Below are 25,326 nucleotides of genomic sequence, written 5' to 3' on the forward strand. Positions count from 1 at the left end.
ATAGTTAACTGCTATTTATCTCTATTCACTCCCTTGTAAAGGTCTTCTTTTACAGTAAGTATTTTACTGATGATTCATCTGTGTTATGTACATCCTGCTGCACGTACTGTAATAAAATATCATGAAGCACAGGGGGTCCAGTCTTTGATGACCTGCGGATTCACTGCTGCAGATTCTCCCGATACCTTGAGCAAAAAAATACCTCTCCTAAGCTTGAAGCATTGCAGCCAACCTTTCCAAGCACCTGAAAATAGCTGGCCTTTGCTTTGGCTCTTCTTCCTTAGCAAAGCCACTTGAAAAGAGTGGACTCCATATTTTCACTTAACACTATGGATATGCTTTTGTTACAATGGTTTAACAGCAGATTTAATTTGTCTTTGGTTTTTAAAATTGACAAAATCAATCCATATTGCCTATCTCACTCAGAGACACTCGACCAGCTCCACACAACCATGTGATTTTTAATTTCATGTTCAGATATAAATATTTCTTTTACACAACATTCTTGCGATACCCTCGGTGCAGCTGCACACAGGAGAATCAACAATGTAAATGATAACTCCGAGCAGGTCACCGGCTGTCAAGAGTGAGCCAAGAATGTTAAACTATCTCACTGTTAGTCATAATGTTGCTGGTCAAATAAAAATAAAACAGATGAAACATCACATTCACTATGGCACACAAAGCAATAAAAGTTGCTGAACCAAGAAAACCACACTCATTTTAGCACGAGTGTTACAGTAACATTAGTCGATGCATGCATTTGCTGTCATTATAGTACTGGTCTCTTTACGTTCCATACTCATTGTATTGCAATTCTACTGTACACTGCATGCTCTGCAGACTTAGCAGAGTTATCTGTTCTGCATTTCAGGTCTAAAGATTTTTGCTGCAAACACACCACATTTCATCCTTATTTCCACCAATTTTCAGATCAGCACAAAATATGTACAAGTAGGAAGATTAGGCTAAGCTATGAAGGAAAATAAACCAACAGACCAGGTTGCGATTAACTATAAATGAATGATATTAGATCAGACCTTGTTTATAAGGAAGCACAGCTGTGAATACTGACAATGGCAATTTACAACCAAGAGCTCTTAACTAAAAATTACTGTGAAGATTAGGTTCGTTATTTATCTACTGATAATTTATTATGTTTGAACCACGACAGTATCGATCAAGTTGATCTGGCATCGTCAATCGTACTTATTTTTTGCTTAACAATCTCTGTCAAGTTTGTATGTTCCTGACTTTTAACACATGGTCAAGCAAAAGAAGAAAGGATGTCCTGCATTATCATGAAACTGTCCAGGTAAAATACACAAGCAAAATACACTTCCATGAAAGTTTAATACTGTAGCATACTAGGACTTTAATACATTTATAAATCCTTGTTTTTCAGTCCTGTAACTTAATAAACTTCAAATGGAAAATCAATAAAATCTCTAATTCTTACCTTGTTACTGAGCATCGGAGTCCAAATATCCACCAAGAGTACACCCATCACTTTCAAGATAAATTCATATTTGAAACACCACAGCACACCAATCTTCCATATATTACTGCTTTCTTTGCACTATTGCACTTTAGCAGGAAAGCTTCTGTGAAATGTAGCCCACACTGTCCAGAAACTCAGTGTTTTTTAATCTCTTACTGCTTGTAGTTAACATCCGATTATAGGTAGAGTGAGTCCAGTGCCATTCATAAAAGAAATTAAAACAACATTCCAAAACTGTGAACATAAATCTGCTACACACTATGTATTAAGCTTAACAAGCACAGACATTTGGCAACAATATACTGTACATCAGTTCTTTATTTCCTTTTCCAGTAGTTCCCAAAACGTTACATTCTTGGAACCAATCTAACAACAGACTTACAATAAATACTACAGGAATATTGAATGGGTGGAACCATTATTTAGATTACCCTTCGAAGAATTTGCAACTTTTTCTAACCCTCACCAGCGCAGAAAGAGAGAGATTGGGGATGTAAGTCAGTTCTTGGCAACTGGTACCAACTGATGTGACGTAATTAGTTCCTGGTACCAACTTCACTTAGTTCATAGTCCCTGGTCGGACTGTTTAATTTATCCGTGGTTAGTTGCTACGGTCATAAATAAATTCTTCATTGCTATGGTAATCAACAAGGTATTATTAAACATGCATGTTGTTCCGTACGGAGGGTGCTATGTCAGAAGTGCTGATTTTCGAGGGAACGAATTATTCTTTAGATGCTCTCCAATAAGGTATCTAGTTTACAAACAGGTAGGAGTTTTCAAACTAGATATCTCGAACACGTCAATGCCAATAGACGCAAGAAGTATTCTGCTATGAGTGTCCATATGGGAGACACTGGTCACCAGTATATTGACATAAATAGAGACTTGACCATTTTAAAAAACGTAAGCAACAGGAACCTGATGAGCAATTACAAAAATATTTATCTAGGTTCGGACCAGAGTATTAACACAAACAAAAATTTGAATGACGTACAAGAGAACAAATATCTGTTATATGAACAGATACAGTCACTTATCATCACAAAATATTAACAATTTGAAGTTACCTCTTTAAAACAAACATCCCACCCTCCCCTTCTACTTACAGGCCAAGCTATTTCCCCTTCCCCTACCAATAGTACTGCTCCCCCCCTACCGCCCCTAGCCAAGTTCCGCCTTGCGAGAGAAAACATAATTATAACACGCGCAGTAGCGTGAGGCTCGGATGTGAACCAGCTATAGGGAGTTTCACCAACATTGATGATAAGCTTTTACGTCACGCATTCCTGAGGATACTCATTTCTTAAATTTTCCGAGGGTTTTAAACCCATTAATTTTTTATCTCTTTCTTTCCAGACCTTGTCTTTTTAAAAAGGAATATTCATAAGAATTAAGCCTCTAATATGGTGGTCATGCAACACAGATCTTTGCCATACGACAGGCTATCTCAGAAGCATCGATTCCTTCTACCAGATAAAGCTTATTTTTTTATGTGGATTTGGTCCCATTTTCCTATTCCGAGGAAAGAATTCAATCTCTTAGTCAGTACACTGAAGCTAACAGCTACTAGCACTGCATGTCATATTTTCAAGAAATGTCATTCAAATTTTAACATTGAAGATAAAAAATGTTTGCAAGAAGTGATGAACAATTTTATGTAAATAGTGTGTATATTTTGCCTTTAGTGTATTCTCAAACAGTTCATAAAGGACATGGATTCTTCCATTTTTAAATTATTAGACAGCAACAATGAGCATTGTAATTTGCAACGAGACGTTATGGTTGAAGAAGTGTCAAATGAGACTAAACATGTTCTAAAGTATATTTAATATATTTTTGTATTAATTAGTTTTCATTTGTAAAGTGAAGTGTATTGATTGGGTGGACCATTAAACCTAACACTAGTTCTTAATTTAAACTGTATCAATACGAATCTGTATGATGAAGTTCGTAAATTGTAATAAAAAAATAGTAGTAGTAGTAGTAGTAGTAGTAGTAGTAGTAGTAGTAGTTCCTGCAAAAAATCTGTACAGGCAATTCACCCACCCCCTTTAATTCCACACCTGCATCATTCCACTGCATGGCATGAGACATAACTAATGTTTTTGATGATGATGATGATGATGATGATGCTTGTTTAAAGGGGCCTAACATCTAGGTCATTGGCCCTTAATGGTATGAAATGAGACAAAATGTCATGACAATTTAAAAATCCAGAATCTTCCACTGACCAGATTCGAAAACGTGAAGACGAAGAATGAATGGATATGAAGTTAAAACAATCGGTGGATCCGACCTGCATTTGCATTTTTGGGAATGATATCCACACTACGGCTTGCTCATTTGGTATTTTTCGAAATCTGATACTACGTGAAAGTGTATGTTTAATTCCATTCTGAAAATATTATAGTATCACTCCAGAGGCCTCTGTGGCAAACGTTCCAGTTTTCTTCTTCAAACAGTGTCACCTACTCAACTCAACCGCATTATATGTGTCGTGAAAACATATTCCAAGCACCAGTAAAGAAATTATAACATTCTCACTACAAATTTACGTGGGAACATCTTTTCCGAAATTTAACTAGATGTGAGAAAATATAAATTATCCTCTGAATTAGTGATGTACTCTGCCATATCTTGTGGTGTATTCTATTCTTACTTAATTTCAATACCAGTACATAACATTAAAAACTGAGCCATCGTTTACTTCAGCCTTTATTTATAATGAGTTAACAACTTCTATCGGCCATATTATTTACGCATTTATTACGAAAACGTGTTATCTCTTTTCATTTTGAATGTTCTTCTAGTGAACAGCAGTCGACGGGCATTATTAATAGACATCGACATCGCCTCTGAATGGCGAGGCGAGAGCTCGCAAGCGTCCACAGCGAGAAAACTATGCCGTACCAGTACCGAAGATGACCTATCGCATTTTGTGCCAAATGTTTCAGTTTCCATATTCTAACAGTGTCACCTAACTCAACCGTGCATCATGAAAACATATTCCAAGCAGCAGTAGAGAAATAATAACATTCACACTATAAATTTACATGGGAACAGCCACTCTTAACCAGACACGAGAAAATATAAACTAACCTCTCTGAAACCAATGATGCAATTTGCCACATCTTGAGGTGTATTGCATTCTTGCTTAGTTTCAGTGTAGAGTATTAAAATTAAGCAATCATTTAATTAGCCTTTATTTCCAATGAGTTAACAACTGTTATCGACCACGTTATTTACGGATTTGTTAAGAAAACATGTTATCTTTCAGTTTTACTTTTTTTTTTTACTGAACAGCAGTTGATGGGTATTACTAATCGACTCCGATCGACTCCAACATTGCCTTCGAATGTCGACGAAAAGCTTGCAAGTGTACATAGCGAGAAAACAATACAGAACTGAAGATGGTGATGGCATTTTGTGACAAACGTTTCAATTTTTTATTCAAACAGTGTCAACTAACCGAACTTAACCGTACTACATGCATCATGAAAACATACTCTAAGCACCAGTAGAGAAATTATAACCTTCTAGCAATAAATTTACATGATTACAGCCTTTCCGAAATTTAGCCAGATGAGAGAAAATATAAAATCAACCTATGAAATCAATGATGCAATCTGCCATATCTTGAGGTGTATCCCATTCTTACTTAATTGCAGTATTTAGCATTAAAATTAAGCGACCGTTTACTTCAGCTCTTAATTTTAAGAGAACTCCTATCGGACATGTTATTTACACATTTATTACGAAAACATGTTCTCTTTCATTTCCATTTTTCCTTATGAAACAGCAGTCAACAGGTATTACTTATCCACTTTGACATCGCCTTCGAATGTCGACGGGAGAGCTCACTAGTGGACGTAGTGAGGAAACTATACCGAAGGTGATTGATTGCATACAATATGATCACTAGGTGCATAAATGTCGGTAACGGAAAAAATCGGGCATGCTTAATCGTTCATAATAACAGATGTGTCAGTGAAAGGACTCTTACTGTAACCGAAGGATAATACACAGTTTAATATAGGAATTTCGAAGGAACAGGCAAAAACTGTAGTTATAAAGGGGTTCTCGTTACATGATGTACTCGTTATAGCGGACTTCTATTGTACATGAATATCTACTGTATTTCACTCACCCTCCAGCAGCGGTGGCTCCTGGTCAAACTCTGAAGTTCCTTCTCCGTAACTATGTTGAGCAGCGGTAGGTGCCGGTGTGAAAATTTCCCCAGCATATGAGGAACTTCCGACATTAGGATCCAAATACGGATTAGATGGATACAGAGGTGTTCCTACATACTGACTGCCTCCCGACTGAGCAGATTCAAATGACTGGAAGTTTCTACAAACAAACAAAAAAAATGTCTTTATTGTTTCCAATTATGTTACAACAAAATTAACCTAAGTCACAATTAAACCAAAATTAGATACAACTTTATATAAAAAACAACACATAAATATGAAATTAAATGTTTTGTTGCAGTTTTTTATTTTCTTTCTTGTCAAGAGTGGCGTATACTATAATTCAACTGTTTTATAACGTGACTAATTAGGTCTTATTTCCTAACATTTTTGTTTTCTGTATTTAGTTTTAGATCTGCTGGCCATAATGTGAGATGTGATAATCATCATCATCTTCCTCCTGACGACGTTCCCATCAAGGTGCACGGTTTGCCTTTCTGTATCTCACTCTCCATTTTGTCTGCTTCATAGCATCAGCAAGGCAGACATTGATGGTTCTCTTATCTTCTCACAAGCAGTCCACTCATCTCATCCTCCTACTGGACTGAGCACAAATGCCTGTCTTGTAATACTTTCATTGTTCGTTCTGACCACATGACCATACAATCTTTTTTCTCTCATCTTGTCAGGAATGGAGGCAATAATGAAGGTGCTCCGCAGTTTCATTTCTGATATGATCAAGTTGGGTTTCAGTCCTCAAGGATCATCTCAGCATATGCGCCTCCACTGCTTAAAACATCTGCTTGTGTCTCTTCGCCACTGACCAGCATTCAGAATCAAGTCCCAAATTTATTATTTTAACCATCATGGTTTGATTTTGGTCTGTATTGACTTAAAGCTACCATTTTATAAAAACATTTTCTAGAATTGACAAGGCGGACATAGTTTTTACCAGTGATTTTCAGTGGTGTATTTGTACGGGATGAATTATCATACAGTAGATCTTCACCTTAAAGCACAAGAGAATGTTCTTGTCACAGGACTCCCATGCCTTGGTGCAACTTCATCCAGGTGGCATTAACACAAGCTCTAGCATGCAGGAGGGTATCACTATCAGACATTATATGGCAGCAGAGGTAACGAACATCAGAGGTTTGACAAGCAGGGTACCATCATCTACAATAGTACCATCCATTTCATTGCAATACTCCACGAATTCTGTCTTTGTCAGGTTGAGCTGCAGATCGAAGGTATCAAAAGCCTCATTTCCTATTGATGGACCAGTACCTCAAGCCTGTCTCAGGTCTCACTAACCAATAAAACATCATCAGCATACAGCAGAATCCATGGATGAGGTGCTGGCAGTTCATCCTTTTTTTCAATTTATTGTGTTTTTTGTGCTGGGAGTGTCTGAGGATATGTTCCATTCATCTGTGCAGGTCTTTCTATTTGACACCCATGAGCGACTTGTGCTTCTGGATGTGGGGGATAATGAGGTAGGGTGTGGCTGAAACCTGGTGTTAGCACATAGCCTATCCTGTCGAATAACACCAAGGGGGCTGCTCGTGCATTAACATCTCCATCTGACAGACGAATCACCAACGTCACATGTCTTCACTCCATATGAACACTGCAGAGGGATTTTTAATTGAATCCAGGCTTTTGGCACACAATCTAGTGATTAGAAATGGTATACCCCCACCTCCATTACCCTGCCAGCCAACAATCGTATAGTAAATATATATATCTATATATTTTTTTTTTTTTTTTGCACTAACGGGACACAAACCCGTTAACCATGATGCCAGACTATGTAGACTTGATGCCTCAATGATCATGGCCACCAGGCAGGCTACTGTGTCCATGTATAAGATGAAAAATAATGGTGACAGGGAAGATCCTTGATGGACACCGACTCTGACGGTGAATGGCTTAGCGGTTCCAGCAGCACAACAGAAAGAGCTGGTGGTGCTGTTGTAGAAGAGCTGCACCTTGTGGACCTAAGCTTCTAGGAGATTATTGGAGTGAAGGGAGCATCAAATTAGCTCATGCGGGACTCTATCGATTGCCTTTTCCAAATTTAAGAAGGCTAGATGGACTCTCTCTCTCCCTCTCTCTCTCTCAGCAGCCACGTGCTGTGGATCACATCTCTTGTACCATCATAGCCCTTCATGAACCCACATTGGTTTGGTGAGATGGTAATAATACTGTGCAGGTGGCCATGAAGGACACACTCAAATATCTTCAACATATAGTAAAGAAGGGGTATTGGGCAGTAAGTGTCACAGCTGATGAAATCGCCTTTGCCTTTCCAGGTGGGCACTGTGATGCAAGTCTGTCCCACAGATGGAATCTTGTTCTCAAAGCATTTAATTAAGAGACATCTGCTAGGAATTCCACTCCATGCTGCCCCATCCTTTTCCAGACTTTGAGAGAAATGTCATCAGATCCAGTCGCCCTGCCACCGATCTTGACAGGTATGACCTGAGCACAATAAACAAAGAAAATAATAAGATCCACCTTTTCAATACCATATATAACGTGAAAATTTCTACATTTCTGTTAAATCATCACGTTTATGAACTTTTGGTACCGGTTTCGACAAAACTATATGTCATCACCAGCCTAGGACAAATTATACAAAGACAATAAAATACATTGATCGTGACTCTTATAGTAATATCATAATAATAATTTTTAAAAATATACATGTTAAAACTAAAATAATATTTACATATATAAGCTGATAGTCATTAATACAATAGTGGTCGTTTTTTATAAGATGTACACCTTAGTAATTATAATTAAAAAGAATGACATGTTAAAAGAAAATTTGGTTTTTGTACTATATATTTGTAGTAAAATATAATTATCAGCTTTTGATCTGTTATATTTTTATCTGTTGAACAGTCTGGTTCATTTTTTAAAGAGGCGTTATAGCCATGTTCGACATGCTAAAAGACGTAAATAAACACTTAGTCATAAGTTGTTCCACATGCGTATATACACAATAGAATGTAAAGAATATTCTAATAGGGCTTCAACTTGGACTTAACAGATGAAGAATTTTAGTACAATGTCCAATGTAACCAAAATAGATAAATTAAGTTTTATATATCACTGCAGGTTGATATTGACAAGCAAAGTGTTCATTGGAAAGTTCTTTATATCAGCTTGTCCCCTTGTATGTTTATTTATATCATTTTAAGAAGTGGGAACACTAAAATAACCAAGGTTCTTGTTGAAATGATGCTTGAAAGAAGGATCTTATGAAGAAGGTTGTAAGTACACAGGTTGATCTAGAAAAGTCTTGAACCAAGACAGAACCTATAAGAAGGATAAGACGCGAGTTAGAATTACGTAAAAACCGGAAAAAATATTATTAAAAGAATAGAAGACTCACCTCGGGTGCCAAGTTCATAGTAGATGTATCGGGGAGGAACTGACCGAGAATATTTAACTTATGATTATATTTAAAGTCTCAATTGACAGATAAAAGAGGATGCTACCTGTTGTTAACAAAAAAGAAAAGAAAATCTGAAATGTAGTTTTCATGAAATAGTGTTGTAAAGCAAGGCCAAATTTGTGCTACATATTGTACCAGGATTGACCGTACATAAATTATTTCTTAAACACTATTCACCTTGAAGAACTGATAAAGTACTGGCATGCGTATTTTTCGAGAGGTCACAGAAACTAAGTCTCACAGGAGCAAGTAGTCAACCCGCACAACGCTGCTAGTGTCATCGCCTAGCCAAGCGTTTGCATCATACATTCTCAAAACATTCAGTCAGGAAATTTTCTAAATCGTGAACCAATTGAGATATCAATTTAGAAACAACAGCATCTTATAGTACACATTTCAAACGTCTCCTCGTGTTAACACATTGTTGTCAGGGCGCGCGATTCTTTCCTGTGGACCAGCAACAAAAGCACACCTTGCATGAGTAGGATGAAATATAAATACCTGTAACACCTGTAAATGGTTCTAGAACTCTATTTTCATCCTTATTTGTCCATCCATCAACCTCACTGTCACTACTATCACTGGCATCTTCACTTGTATTATTGTCGCCGTCAACAGACTCGTCTGAACTGAATGTCGCACTTTCACTTCCACGCGTATATTTTGATGTTGAGGGACACACATCTTCACAATCACTAATTCTTACACCGTCGCAATCACTAGGGACATCAGATAAACTATCAGCATGCAATTCTCCAAATATTTCATCATCTTTCAAACTGCCTTTGCTACGGCGCACCATGCTGACACCTGACAATACACTCGGTCATGCGATACTGAGTGTTATGAAACCACACTTCCTGTGCCGAAAGCATTGTCAAGGCAAGAATATATCTATCTAAATTCCGATCAACAAAGACTTTAATTTGTAAACAACACGAAATATTTCGATTAATAAACAGCGGAGAGGATAAAATCACACAAGAATGAAGCAATGTGAGAAAATGGTAACTTACGTAGCCGATCGCCCGCGCACCAATATGAAACTACGTTAATTAACGTAGCCTGTCATTAATGTGTTAATTTCTCCAAAATCGATCCGGGGATTACGGAGATATTAAGGTTTTGTAAAACATTACATCAGAGCCATTTCTATATAAAAGGGCACCTCTCTGGGTACTGTCAGCAATTCACCAACAGTTCAACAGTGGTCTACACCTCGACGATGTTGGTTCGCTACGTGCTATAAAGTCGTACCTACAAGACGAGACTATGTCCGAGTGAAGTGCAAACTTCGGACCTAGAATAATTCAGGTGTTACAGAGCTCATACATTTTCAGCAAGTATAACCTCGTTAAGAAACTTGTAAATATTCTAGTTCGACTCCAGGACTTGTGAATCACAGTATAACCAATACTTATGTGTGTCACATATGTCAGAACAACAGTTTCAAAGTAAATTTAATTGAAAACTTTAACATTACGACTTCAGTGATAGAATATTCAGATATTTTGCTAATGGACTTTTCGTATTACAAGTGTTCTAGTAGTTCACTTCAGACATTGTGGAGAATGCTATTGTTATAAGTGATATGTTCAAGAGCAATGAACTTTGCCAATAGAAAATAATTACTTCGTGTAGAATGCAGTAATAATAAATGCTATTTCCAAGTGAATTGTACTTTGCGAATAGACATTTAATGTTACGAAAGCAGTCTTAAATAGCTCTAGACATTCATGTAGAATGCAGTGATATTTCCATTTGAATTGTAATTTGCTAATTGGCACTATCTCATAAGTGCTTTTGGCCGCAGACATTCAATTTCATTACAAATTACAGAACATTCAGGAAGTTAAAGTTATTCCATCAGACACTATATTTTTTGATGCAAATAGGAATAAACTGTGCATTTATTAGTGCAAAGGAACAGTGTTAATATCAGTTTAGTGGGAAGACACCACCCAGGTAAAGGAATTCGAACTCTGTTTTTTCTTTTGTGCATGTGGAAACAACCACAATCTCTTCACACAAGTGCAACTTATTTTACCAAACTAACATTCTGGTTCTAAGTCAGAGCTGAATCAATGATTAAATATTACGTTATGATTACAAAGTGCTGTGGTTTACGTGAAATCTTTCCAATACTCGGGGGACTGTTAAATGTGGACAGTCGCATAACATAATCAGTAAGTGGTTAACCCGCGCCGGGACCTTCTAGAATCAATGATGACCATTGCTGCTTACAAAGAATCCTGGTTCCATGGTTCGGTTGCTGAACACGAGGGATTGTGTTTCCATGGTTTGGCTGCTGCCTATGAGGGATCGTGGTGTCATAGTTTGGTTGCCGAACACAAGGGATCGTGTTTACATGGTTGGGTTGCCATTCAACAAGAAGTATCTATGGAGACAACTTCTCTGTAACCAGCACAATTGTAAGGTGAACCTTATGTGAATAAATTCATTATTTTAAAACATTGAACTCATTGTAGTTAGGACCTCTCTCTGTACCCAGCTCCAGGTCTACACCCAGTATGCCCTCTTCAACTCTCCAAAATAACTAGTCGTGGCTTATCATTCAGTAATTTCCCGGTACAATTTGTGAAGTCACACGCGTACTCTGTTATAAGATGGCGTTGTGTTGAATCGTGCTCAGCTGGAGGTTAGCTGACGTCATGAATACATCGTGATCAGTTTTATAGAATCATCATCAGTTTTCCACTCCAGTTGCCCGGGTGTGGTTTACGAGCTCTCTCCACTTCTCTCTGTCCATGTACCACTCTTCTCTCAAGACGACATCCCAGCTGACTCCTCTTGTTCCTATGTCCTCTTTCACTTGGTCCAGCCATCTCTTCCTAGGTCTTCCTACCGGTCATTTTCCGGCCACGACTGTGTGTAGCCATTGTTTTGCTGTCCTTCTATCGTCCATTCGTTTGACATGGCAAAACCATTTCAAACGGGCCCTTGTCACTTTTTCATTCAGGGATGGGTACACACCAGCTTCCTCCCTTATTCTTTCATTCCTTACCCTGTCCCTTTTTGTCTTCTGTACCATGAGACAATAAAGTGATCAGTTTTATAGAATAACAAATTAAATAATGGAAAAGAAAGATTTGAATACGATTTGTCACAAATTTATTATTCACATAATATTTGTCTTTTATTTCTAATAAGCAAGTCAACGAAACTTTCAAAACCCTGCAGTCATTACAATAGTGACAGCCTACCGCCAAATTTTTATTCTTTTTCTGTCCAATGAAATGGTACCAGAAACAGCAGAAGAGTGTATTCAGTTAGGAAAGGAATCCTACCAACCGTAATACTCGTGTATGTATGTTGGGTATTCAGCCCAAAGGCTGGTTGGATCCTCAACAGGTCCACCATTAGCTGTCATAGATTGCCTAGGTGTCACTGAAGAGGCGTAGTAGGGAAATGAGGAGTGAGGTAGTTTCCCGCTGCTTTCCTCACTGGGCCAGAAGTTGCTATTGCATATGTGTCTGCCAAGTCCCCTGAAATGCATGCACCAACCGACCCTATGAGCGACATTTTCACACCATTCATAGCAGGGACTGGTTGCATAAGGAATGGCATTACTAGCATCACTCATACCGCAGCCACTTTCATATTGTCAAAGCCAAGGATAAGACTGAGACAGGTCAATGAAAGTAACAAATTTATTCTAGCCCATACCAGAAGACATAGTACACTGTAAACACTACATCTTGCCAGCAAAGGCACGTAATACTCGTACTTTTGTGAATACTGATTAACATGTTATGAATGCGATCTAGTATGCAAAATTATGAGGTTTTATTACTTTTAAAAAGTATTTCAATTCTAGTGAAGTTTGAATTCCTAATTCTCTGCATATATCTCGCACCCCAATTTTTTACCTATATGTTTTGGGAGAAATGTGCAACACAGTATGACCTAATTTGTAACGTGTTTGTTCCTTTCCATTACTTACATAGTTCACTACAAGGATACTTACAGTTCTTGTCCAAACTGATTCCCAGCCATATCAAAGTTGTAGGAACTCTGGCCTTGGGTAGCTTGGTCATTCCAGTAATTCTCGTTACCCTGCTCAGAGTAAGGCCTCTCGTTGTATCCAGACATTTCGCGCACTGAAATAAAGAAATATAGAGTAAATATTCATCTGAACTAAGGAGGGGATATACACGGTGGTCGGAAACATCGGGTATACAAACATTTAGAGCATTGGTCATGATAATGAAAATCTACAGCCTGTTTCCAGTCATTCGACCAGGTCAGGAATGGAATTGTGCCAGCTACTGAAGCCTGTCATACTCCTCTGAGGCAATAATTAATAAATGACAGATGAAATAGAATGATAATGAAGAGTGTTGCTGGCATAGGTAACGGCTAGACAATAGGTCATTTACAGAAATGTTTATTAAGCAGCCGTGTCGACACTGACTAGGCTTGCGTTGTAATGCGAGTCCAAGTCCACTGTATGCATGCTACACAGCTGCTTAACAAGCATTTCTGTAAATGCCCGATCGCTTAACAGTTACTGATGCCAAGAAATCAGCATCAACTACAAACACAGCGTGGGTTTCAGCCAGCATCACCATAGCGTACTTGCTATGCCACGATTCTGTTAGCACTGAGGTCCGTGTTCAAATCCCTCCCTCTTTTTCTTCCACTGGTACTCTCAAGCTGGCCTTGAGCCACTTGCAGATTTAGCAACATCGCCTCACAAAACCCATTTGAATTTGCCCACAAAGCAACTGGCTAACTTCAGCAGCTGATAAAATTACAATAGCACAAGATATCGAATTATTTTCTTCATATTATTTATCAGTATGAACAACCATCTAACGCTCATATACCCGGCTCTCGTTATTTACGACCATCCTGTATAAATATCTTTCCTGCAGACGTGCATTTGATTAGAATTACTACTGGAAAAGGAATCTAGATATAACAGTTTTAATTTTTTTTGCTTTTTTAAAAAATAAGGTAATTTGATAGTTTTTCTTTTTGCTACTTGTTTAATGTCACACTAACACATTGAAGGTTTTTTGCAATGGAAGGAAGGGAAATGGCTACGATTCAGATGATAGTGGTTATGGCCTTAAAATGATGATGATGATGATGCTTGTTGTTTAAAGGGGCCTAACATCTAGGTCCTCAGCAACTAATGGTACGAAATGCGATGAAATGTAATGACAAATAAAAAGTCCAAAATCTTTCACTGACCAGAATTCAAAACGTGAGGATGAAGACTGAATGGATGGATATGAATTTAAAACAATCTGTGGATCCGACCCGCAGTGCCTCACATTCACAGAAACTGACGTAAAACAATAGTATTACTGACCGAGGGACTTCTTCTAAAGCACAATACTGAAGCGATGATGGTTGCAGTCTACAGGAGTCCAAAATCCAAGACATCAGCCCCTAATAATGGTACTTATTGCTAGGAAAGTAGAACCACGGTATTTGTCATGGTGCGGTACTAATCAAAAGTAGCGTAGACTCACTGTATTCCACGTATTATGGTACTACTCACGGGTAATGAAATCTGCACATTTAATACAGACCTATGGTGTTTCGCACATTGCGGCTCCATTTACACGCAACACAAACCTATGGCGTTCATCACATAAGTGTTAGTGTTCCTCATATAGTGGGGACTTGTTTTTTTCTTCACATCGCACCGACACAGATAGGTCTTATAGCGACGATGGGATAGGAAAAACCTAGGAAGTGGAAGGAAGCGGCCGTGGCCTTAATTAAGGTACAGCCCCAGCATTTGCCTGGTGTAAAAATGGGAAAACACAGAAAACCATCTTCAGAGCTGCCGAAAGTGGAGCTCAAACCCACTATCTCCTGATTACTGGATACTGACATAGATGCTGATTCCAATAACGGACCATTTATATTGGTATTACTGGATACTGGCCGCACTTAAGCAACTACAACTATCGAGCTTGGTAGTGGGTACTAATCATAGGCAAGCCAGAACCATGGTGTCACTCATATAGTGGTACTAATCACAGGTAGTTTCATGCTTCTAATATAATCATCCCTTGGTCACCTCTTACGACAGGCAGGGGATACCGTGGGTGTATCCGTCTGCATCCCCCACCCACAGGGGGTTGTGTGTTTGGTCCGCGAGAGGTATTTTATTTCCCTCAAGTCCGCCGGCAAGCCGGTTATGACCCTCCTCTGTAGTCAAGAAAGCACGTTTCCAAGAGCTTAAGATGAAATGTCAGACTGATATAAGACAGATGAAAAATGAATGGTGGCAGCAGAAAACCAAAGAACTCGACTTTATCCGATATCAGAGACCTTCAGAATTTCTACGAAAAACTAAAGGAAATTTTTGGGCCATCTCACTCTTCATCAGGTGAGCTGAAAGCCATTGACAATTACACCATCCTTACAGACAGTCAAGACACATTAAGACACTGGAAGGAACACTCCAACCTACTTTTGAATCGAAGCTCAAATGCTGCCGAAGACTTCCTCCAACATATGCCACAATATCCTCTGCAACTGTGGATGGCAGTCCAACCAACCTTCCATGAATTCACCAAAGTCCTTGAAAATATGAGAACAAGAAAATCTCCCAGACCAGATAACATCCCTCTAGAACTTATTCAAAGTGGAGGACTATCTTTGAAGATCAGGATTTTCTCCCTAATTCTAGTAATTTGGGAAGCATAGAAGGTGCCTGCCGACATGAAACATGCCACCATAGTAACCATTTCCAAGAAAGGTGATCGAGGTGTCTGTGGCAATTATTGTGGCACTTCCCTACTATCCATAGCAGGAAAAGTTCTGGCAAGGATTTTGTTGAACCATCTTCAGACTGTCTCCGAAATGGTACTCCCTGAGTCTCAATCTGGGTTTCGGGCCTCAACAGGTACCATTGACATGATCTTTTGTGCTAGACAAATCCAAGAGAAATGCAGAGAAAAACAAGTCCCGCTTCTTTTGGTATTTTACAATCTGGAAAAGGCCTTTGATTCTGTTCCTAGAGAAGCTATGTGGATGGAATTACGGCGCTTTGGCTGTCCTTACCATCTTGTAGGCTTAATCCAGGCTCTTCATGATGGAATGGTTGGAAAAGTTCTTCATCAGAATGAGCTATCAGATGAATTTCCTATCACAAATGGGCTTAAGCAAGGCTGCATGCTTGCCCCCACTCTTTTCCCCCTGTACTTGGCAGCCATGCTTCACCAGACATCTATTATCGACCATGTGCGTGTGGAAATCAAGTTTCGGTATGATGGCGGACTGTTCAACCAAACCAGGCTCCTTCTCAGAGATTGACTCATAATACTCAGATAATGGAGGTTCAATATGCTGATGACAATGCAACACCTGCCCATACACCTGAGGAGCTTCAAACATCCATCCGGTGCTTTAAGGAAGCTTATGAACGATTTGGTCTGACCATCAACACCAGGTAGTATTGTCGCTGAAATAAATGTCACCATAGCAGGAACACCTCTTGAAAAGTAGACCATTCACCTACCTTGGTAGTATTCTAACTACACACTGCAACTCAGAAAGGGATGTGGAAAATAGAATACGCTCTGCCCATGCAGTTTATTGCCGCCTCTCCTACCGAGTTTTCTTGAATAAGAATCTCAAATTATATACAAAACTAATGGTGTACCGAGCTGTAGTCATACAACATTACTATATGGAAGTGAAACCTCGACACTTTATCATCATGTCATAAAGAAACTGGAACGCTTCCATCAGCAGAAACTTAGATCCATCATGAACATCAAATGGGATGACCACATGAGCAATGCAGCAGTTCCTGACAAGGCGCATATGAACAGTATAGAAGCCTTCATCATCACTCATCGGCTTAGATGGGTTGGTCACATCCAGCGTATGAATGATAGCGGACTGCTTCAACAACTTCTCTACGGTGAAATTGGTCATGGGAAAAGGTCTCAAGGTGCTCCTATGAAACGTTAACATGATGATGATGCTTGTTGTTTAAAGGGGCCTAACATCGAAGGTCATCGGCCCCTAATGGAACAAGATGGACGACATGATAGGCCTATATGATAATTAAAATTTTACAATGTATCTAATGACTAGAATTTTAAAAAATGGTGATGAAGAAAAATTATTATGAGATTAAAACAATCAGTGGATCTAATTCACAATGCCTTATTTTCGAATAAAATAACAGAAAAATAGAATTCACGTTAGACGTTAAAATAACACATTAAAATACGCAACACAAACTAAAAGAAAGTCAACTGGATAAAAGCGCAGTTAACACAAATACACTAGGACAAAGGACATCATTACACACGATAAAAAAAAAAAAAAAGACCACTATCCTTCATAAAACGGATGACAAGGTCTGCTGACTGCTCGTCATCTTGCAGGATGCGAGAGATTGTACTCGGGAGGTTAAGCCTACGGCGCAGATTGACCAGGTCCACACACTCCGTAAGGATGTGTACCACGGTAAGATGACCACCGCAAGTACACACCGGAGGGGGTTCTACTTTCAATAGATAGGAGTGAGTCAGGATACCGTGGCCAATCCAAAGACAACATAATACCACTGCTTCCCTCCGAGAAGCCCGAAGGGAAGTCCTCCATACCTTTGTTGTTCCTTTTATCACTCTCAGCGTTTTTGGAAGTCGAATGGCCTGCCACTCCATCTCCCAATGGGACATAACCAGATGTCTCATCTGAGTGGGAATATCACTTGCTGGAACCTTGTAAGGCAATGGATGGCAGCCTTATCTGCTAATTCATTTCCCTCTACACCCATGTGGCTTGGGAGCCACATAAACGTGATTCTGGTGCCGGCATCCGAACACCCAGCCGACAGGTCCTGGACCCGCTGCACCAGAGGGTGCCGAAGGAAACAGGCATCAATAGACTGTAGTGAGCTCAAGGAGTCAGTACACAGAAGAAAAAGTGGCGCTCATCGGACAGTGCATACCGCAGAGCTTCACAGGCAGCATAGAGCTCTGCTGTGTACACACTATAGGTTTCCGGAAGAGCAAAAAGAAACCCATCACTGTCGACAACAAACGCACAGCCCACCTTCGTTTCTGTCCTTGAACCATCCACGTAAACGACGACTGAACCTGGATAACGGCCAACAACGGACGAAGGGTCCATGCTTTCGTTCGGGCCAGTGTGCACATCCAGGATTATTTCAGGTCGTCGTACTACCCACGGAGGTACCCCACTTGGTTGTCTGACAAGGCGAGGAACCGAAGGTATGTGAAACAATCTGTGACTGCTATCCAAGCGTATTTCAACTGGCAGCATTGCTTGAGGACAAGCGGCATCCGTCGCAAATTAGCAGCATATGCCAGGAGCTGCTGGTGCCTCAGGTGTAAAGGTGGCACACCAGATTCAACGAGCAGGCTAGCTACGGGGCTTGTTCGGAAAGCTCCCGTCGCCAACCTAACCCCGCTGTGGTGGATGCTGTTCAGTTTTGCAAGGACACTTGGTCTTGCTGAGCCATATGCTACACTGCCGTAGTCTAACCTGGATAAAATATGTGCCCGATAGAATCATAGGAGCACCGTGTGACCCACTCCCCAATTAGTGCTGCTAAGAAACTTCAAGAGATTAAGCCTCTTGGTGCATTGCACTTTTAGCTGCCGCACATGTGGCTCCCACGATAATTTACTATTGAAAAGGAGCCCAAGAAATCAGCAAGTGTCAATAACGGAAAAAGTGACATTTCCTAAATAAAGTTCAGGATGAGGGTGAAGAGTACATTGACGACAAAAAAGGACAACAGAGGTCTTTGCGGTGGAAAACCGGAAGCCATGTTCAAAGGTCCACTGCTCCACTCTCCTAATAGCTTGCTGTAATTGTCGCTCTGCGACTGCCATATTATGCGAGGTATAGTGCAGAGCAAAATCTTCCACATATAGCGAAGGTATTACTGCTGAACCAGCAGCAGCGACGATACCATTTATGGCAATCGCGAACAGAGTTACACTAAGAACTGATCCCTGTGGGACTCCATTTTCTTGAACGTGGTATTGCGAATATGTCCTCCCTACTCGGACACAGAATAGACGGAGGGACAAAAAATTTGCAATAAATACCGGCGAGTGACCTTGGAATCTCCACTGATGCAGGACTGAAAGGATACCGTATCGCCAAGTGGTGTCATAAGCCTTTTCTAAGTCAAAGAAAACAGCTACCAAATGCTGTTTGTGGAGAAATGCATCCGGGATAGAGCTCTCCAGGCATTCCAAGTGGTCAGTCGTCGAGCGAGTGGCTCGAAAACCACATTGGTACTCTGACAAGAGTCCTTGCTTCTCCGGACACCACACAAGTCGGTGATTTACCATCCTCTCAAATAGCTATCGCAGGCAGTTTGCAAGACAAATAGGCCTGTAACTACCTGCATACTTAGGATCTTTATCAAGCTTGAAGACAGAAATGACTATGCCCTCTCGCCACTGAGACGGAAACTCACCATCTATCTAGATTCAGTTGAACACATGAAAGAGATATAGTAGACTGTCCTTCTTAAGGTGTTACAACATCTGGTTATGGATATTGTCTGGTCCAGGAGATGTGTCCTTGCAAAGTGCTAAGGCGCTGTAGAGTTCCCACTCCGTAAAGGGCACGTTCTAGTCCTCTACGAGGCTTAAGTGGCAAAATTGAGATGATGACGTTCTGCCTCCCGCTTCAAACTGAGGAAATCACGATGATATTTCCTGGAGCCAAACACATCCACAAAATGGCTAGCTAGATGGTTAGCAATCGAGAGTGGTTCAGTGACGATACTGCCTGCAATGGAAATTCTCAGTACAGAAAATGAACACTGGTTACCCTAAATACGTCGAAGTTTAGTTCACACTTGAGATGATGGAGTATGTGACGTAATGCACGACACATCTCTGCCATGAAGCTTTCTTACTTTGGTGAATAAGAACTCTCGCCTTAGCGCGGAGTTGTTTAAATGTTACCAAGTTGGCCACAGTAGGCTGCCTACGATAACGTTTATGAGCATGACGGCGTTCTTTGATAGCTGCTGCAATTTCTTCGTTCCACCAAGGAACGAGTTTTCAGCAAGGAGTCCCTGAGAAGAAAGGAATGGACTCCTCGGCAGCAGCAAGAATAACTTGGGTGATGTAAGTTACTTCCTCGCCGACGGTCCGCCCAGTATCGTAGTTAAAGACAGCTTGTGATGCATACTTTGGCCAATCAGCATGTTTAAGAATCCATCAAGGAGGAGCCTCAATAGATTTTTTCAACAAAGTAAGGATGATGGGAAAAATGTCACTGTCACAGAGATCATTGTGTGTATTTCACAAAAACAGCGGAACCAACGTTCGCCTGCATAGACTTACGTCTATGCAAGAATATGTGCCGTAACATACACTAAAGTGAGTTGGTTCCCCTGTGTTCAAAATACATAAATCGAGCTCTGTTACTGATGTTTCCAGCTCTTCTCCCCGGAGGCAAGGCGTCTCAGAGCCCCATATGGGGTGATGGGCGTAAAAATCTTCCAACAAGAGGAAGGGAGGTGGAAGCTGATCTATAAGATCAGCAACATCATTTATGTTAAGAGGCTGGCCTGGTGGAAAATAAAAAATAAACGTTACACACTGTTGCTATGACAGGCAGCGGTACCCGCACCGCAACTGCTTCCAGTAGGGTTCCTAGAGGAACCTCTTCGCTATAAGTATCAGAACAAGCAAAAATACCCATGCCACCAGTCGCCCGGTGAGCATAATATCGTTCTGACGTGTATAGTCGGAAATTTCTCAAGACCGTATGATGACCTGGTGTGAAGTTAGTCTCCTGAATACACACTATACTTGCCGCATACTCACTAATGAGCTGACGTAGTTCAGCAAGATGCCTATCATAACTGTTAAAATTCCACTGTAACAGTGCCATAGTGTGCACTACGAAAGGAGTGTTAGGTTATGAGCGACAAGATGCTCGCGAACCTAAACACTATCAACATCTACATCCATAGATGTAGATGACAGCGCGACGTCCATCCTGTCATCGACAGACAGCGGGGATGACGCCCAGAACTTCGACGCTTTTCGGGGGGGCGGAAAGTTCCCCTACGAGGGGAGCGGGCAGGTTTTGAAACAGGAGTACCTGCTGGCGCAGACTCGTACCCTCCAGATGGAGGGCATGATTTCCCTTTCGCAGGGTAAGTATGGGCGCTCTTCTTCGCCGTCTTATTTTTTAGTTTAGACGGGCTGGGAGATGATTTCCCAGCCGTGGTCAATGATGCCGCCTCTGCCAGCTGGGGCACGGCTTTCGCCAACCTATTAGGGGGGGGACTTAGCCTCACCCCCTTGCTGTGCCGGCTTAGAACTGCCAGCCGGCACAGACTTGTGGTAGGTCGAAAGTGGGGTGGTCCCCCCCTTTGAGCATATACTCTTTGCGACGTTGCTCTGAGGAGCAGCGATCATCACGGGTAAAGATGACGTGAAAGACGAACCTGGGAGACTCTGAGCTATCAAGCTGTAGTCGAGCGTACGGGCAGGAGTATTCATGGAATTAAACTTACGGCGCGCTTCCTGGTAGGAAAGACCATCCAGGGTCTTGATCTCCTGGATCTCCTCCTCACTCATGTATGTCGAACAGTTCTGATCCCGAGGAGAATTAAGACTAGAGCAGTTGGTGCACTTGTATGGAGTTATGCACTCCTCCGTGTGGTGAGCTCCTCGTCCACATGTACCCCATACAGACTGATTCGAACAATGAGATACCATCTGTCCAAATCTCTGGCATTGATAGCATCGCATAGGGGGCGGGATGTACGGCCTCACATCGCAACGATAAGTTGTTACCTTGACTTTCTCTGGTAACGACTTGAAAGAGACAATGAGGGCACCAGTGGCAACGTCTTCACCGTTGACCTTGTGTATAATGCGCCACATGTGTGTCATACCACGGTTCTTCATGTCTTCCATCAACTCGTCGTCAGTGTTCAAAATCAGGTCGCGGGGAAAGATGACTCCGCGAACCGGATTCAAGGATTTGTGCTCCTCCACTTTGATGGGGATTTCGCCAAAGCGGTCACACTTAAGCAACTGATAAGCTTGTAGTGCTGTGCGAGGCTTCAAACGTAAACTACCGTTGCGCATTTTCTTGAGATCCTCAAGTTCGCCGCAGACGCCTTCAATGTGTCTACTAAAAAGGATCGATTTCACCAGCTTAAAATCATGCCCATTGGTTCTGGTAGCAACCAGAAACCTAGGGAAGCTGGATTCCCTTCCTTCACGCTGCGCATGTTCCCAAGGAGTTGAACCTCTCAGGGAAGCAAAAGTTAAAGACTTCGGTGGGGGGCCACCTCAGGACGGGCGACCGTTTGGAAGCCATGCCCGAAACCACCCTCCTCGAATGCCACCCACTCCGATCAGGGGTCTCTGTAGCCGAACCAAGCTGTCAAGGCACTACCCACCTGGTCATAGCCGGTACTGCCGGAGGTCCAATGTTGGACGATGCCTAATACGGGATGACTGAGGCAATGAGCACTAGGACTCCCTTCCTCCAGTCACCCGCAATAGCATGTACCCCATAGCGTGTACAGAGCACTAAATATAGAGAAAAAAATAATAAATAATTAATAATAGTATGTCCTTCTAGCATTCTGCTGTGCGGGGGCCTGTGTTGTCAGATGGATACTACTGCAAGGGTACATGGCGCTCCCACTCGCCGTTTCCTGGGTGGTTACTGACACGGGATTTTGGGTGTAACCACACACGTGAGAGGCCCATATCCGAGCAGTATGCAAATCAAAAATTTTGAAATCGTCTACAACTAACCCTCAAAAAACAAAAAAAAATAAAGATGGGACCATGGCCACATGACGCTTTTAGTCGCCTTCTACGACAAACAGGGATTATCTGTGAATGTATTCAGCCTCTGCCATCCACAGGAGGTCCAACACATTATACCAAACCGCAATCCATGTCCGTGCCCAGGTCGCCCCTTTAGGTCGCCTCTTACAACAGGCAGGGGATACCGTGGGTGTATTCTACATGTGCGGCCCCCACCTGCAGGCAGTATTCTCGGAAACGAGTAGCGGCCGACGACGACCGTTGGACATTTTCTTGAGGTCCTCAAATTCGTTATAGACATCTATGTGTTTACTAAAAAATAATAGATTTAATCAGTTTGAAACAATGCCCCTCGATTCTGGTAGCAAAGCTGCGCTTGTTCCCATGGGGTTGAGCCTCCGGGGGAAATCCAAAGTTTATTTCTGGCCAAACCCGAAATCACCCTCCCCAAATACCTCTCACTCCGATCTGGGGCCTCAGGAGCCAAATCAAGCAGACAAGTTAATACCCACTTGGTCGTAGCAAGTATTTCCCGGGGTCCAGTGTTGGACGATGCCTAATATGGACTGATTGAGCCAATGAGCACCAGGGCTCCCTTTCTCATATCATCCATAATAGCATGTACCCCATAGCACATACAGAGTGATAAATAGAAAGTAATTCATGAGGATGTTCTTTTGGCATTCGGCTGTGCAGGGACCTGCGTTCTCAGATGGATACTACTGCCGAGTTCATGACGTTCCCATGCTTTCAAGCATAGTCACAAACATAAGAGACCCCGTCTCAAGCAGCACACACAACAAATTTAGATTTGATCTACAACGAATCCTCAAAAAAATAAAAGAGGACACCAATGGGCACACGATCCCTTTAGTCGCTTTCTACAACAGGCATGGATTACCTGCGGATGTATTCAGACCTTCCCGTCCATAGGGGGTACAATTCATGGTACCAAACCCACAATCCATTTCCGCGCCCAAGTCGCCCCGTTTAGTCATCTCTTATGACAGGCAGGTAATACTGTGGGTGTTTTCTTCATCTGCGTCCCCCAACCACAGGGGGGTTCTTCTTCATATGACATTCCCTCTAAGGAGGGTGGCAATCATTGGTCTTTGGTCTAGGGCTTTCATAATCCAGTCTTGCAAAACATATGCAAATTAGCAGCATTTGAGCAGTGTTAACATTTTTACTTATTTTGGAACTAGCCTGCAGGTTTCTGTGATAACAGTATAAAAGAAAAACAGGAAGAGATTCTCCTACATCGTTGGTAAACTCAACCCTCAAACGCAAGCGTATGGGGTGGAATCCACCCCGGGTAATTTTATTTCCAAGTGAAATGTACAAATAACTTTTCTGTGCTCTCCCCACTCTTGTACCTTTGTGGCTGGATCCCCGCAGAAAGAGTCATTCTTATATAATTTATCTTAAAATCTCCAATACAGTAATTCATATTTTACAATACCGTACAATGATATGTGGGGTGGAAAGCACCCCCACGCGTGTCTGTGTCCTAAGATCTGGCGCATGCGCTTGAGGGTTAAGGAATGAAATCAACTGATTCTATGATACCATAATGGTGAGACTAATATCACAATGAATAATTGAAATATAAACAGGTGGTGGGTGGAAAAGGAAATGATCTAATATGTTTGGCTGACTATAAAGATGTTCAGTTCGTTAAAGTGTTGGAATGGGGCCGGGAAAACTGGAATGAACTGGCTCCATTCACACACTTAAAATGAAAATCTGAAGGGGTGAGAGTTTGTAATCATTCTGAAAAATACAAGAAAATTCCAGAACCCAAATAAGACGAAGGGTGGTTGAAGTAGGGTATATTGGGTAACCTAAATCCAGGTGGACTCAAAACATCTGAAGTTTCCATTCTCCATGCATGACAACATATATTGTAGAAGTTACCATTAACTTAATTAACCTCAACCCGAAAGAAAAGAATGTTATTAAAATTCACAATTACATAACCTAGCATTTACTTCCCTACGTGCGAGTCTTACAAGGCTTACGAACACCAAAGGTATTGGCTGTCAGTGGTGATTTACCTATCAAATTTTCTCTTTTGGAACGTTAATATTCAGATTACGACCACAGAGTCCACCAGGACTGATAATTACGAACGCGAAAATTCACTAACCACGCCACTGACACATGTACGGCACTAAACCTCCTAAACCACGCCTACAATCAAAGAGTTTGCCATGAAAGCTATACGTGCATATGAGCAGGAATAATCCAAGGAGATTTGATAATCCTCGTGGGAAAGCTTCTATAGGAGAAATTGTGTAGGTATGAAGAACACACACCGAAAATTTTCAAGTACAGTTTATGACTTCATATTCGGTAACCTAC

The 25,326-nt window shown here is 41.2% G+C and overlaps 1 protein-coding gene across 2 annotated transcripts in view; it reads right to left on the bottom strand.

The window, feature by feature from the left end:
• The window catches only part of LOC136880842 (uncharacterized), a 38,138-nt gene extending 12,982 nt beyond the window's left edge, over positions 1–25,156 (bottom strand). Inside the window, exons 1-4 of one of the 2 annotated variants that reach the window (XR_011018718.1) lie at positions 25,020–25,156; positions 13,149–13,281; positions 5,652–5,854; positions 1,460–1,656 (exon numbers count right to left, since the gene is read on the bottom strand). Coding sequence is in view for 1 of the 2 variants with exons in the window: in XM_068229266.1 (XP_068085367.1) it covers positions 5,652–5,854; positions 13,149–13,273 (328 nt within the window). In the remaining variant the exon portion in view is untranslated. The remainder of the gene's footprint in view (positions 1–1,459; positions 1,657–5,651; positions 5,855–13,148; positions 13,282–25,019) is intronic. The other variant, XM_068229266.1, reaches the window with a different exon arrangement.
• Between the last annotated feature and the right edge of the window lie 170 nt (positions 25,157–25,326).

This window comes from Anabrus simplex, chromosome 9, assembly GCF_040414725.1.
Source record: "Anabrus simplex isolate iqAnaSimp1 chromosome 9, ASM4041472v1, whole genome shotgun sequence".
NCBI lineage: Eukaryota > Metazoa > Arthropoda > Insecta > Orthoptera > Tettigoniidae > Anabrus > Anabrus simplex.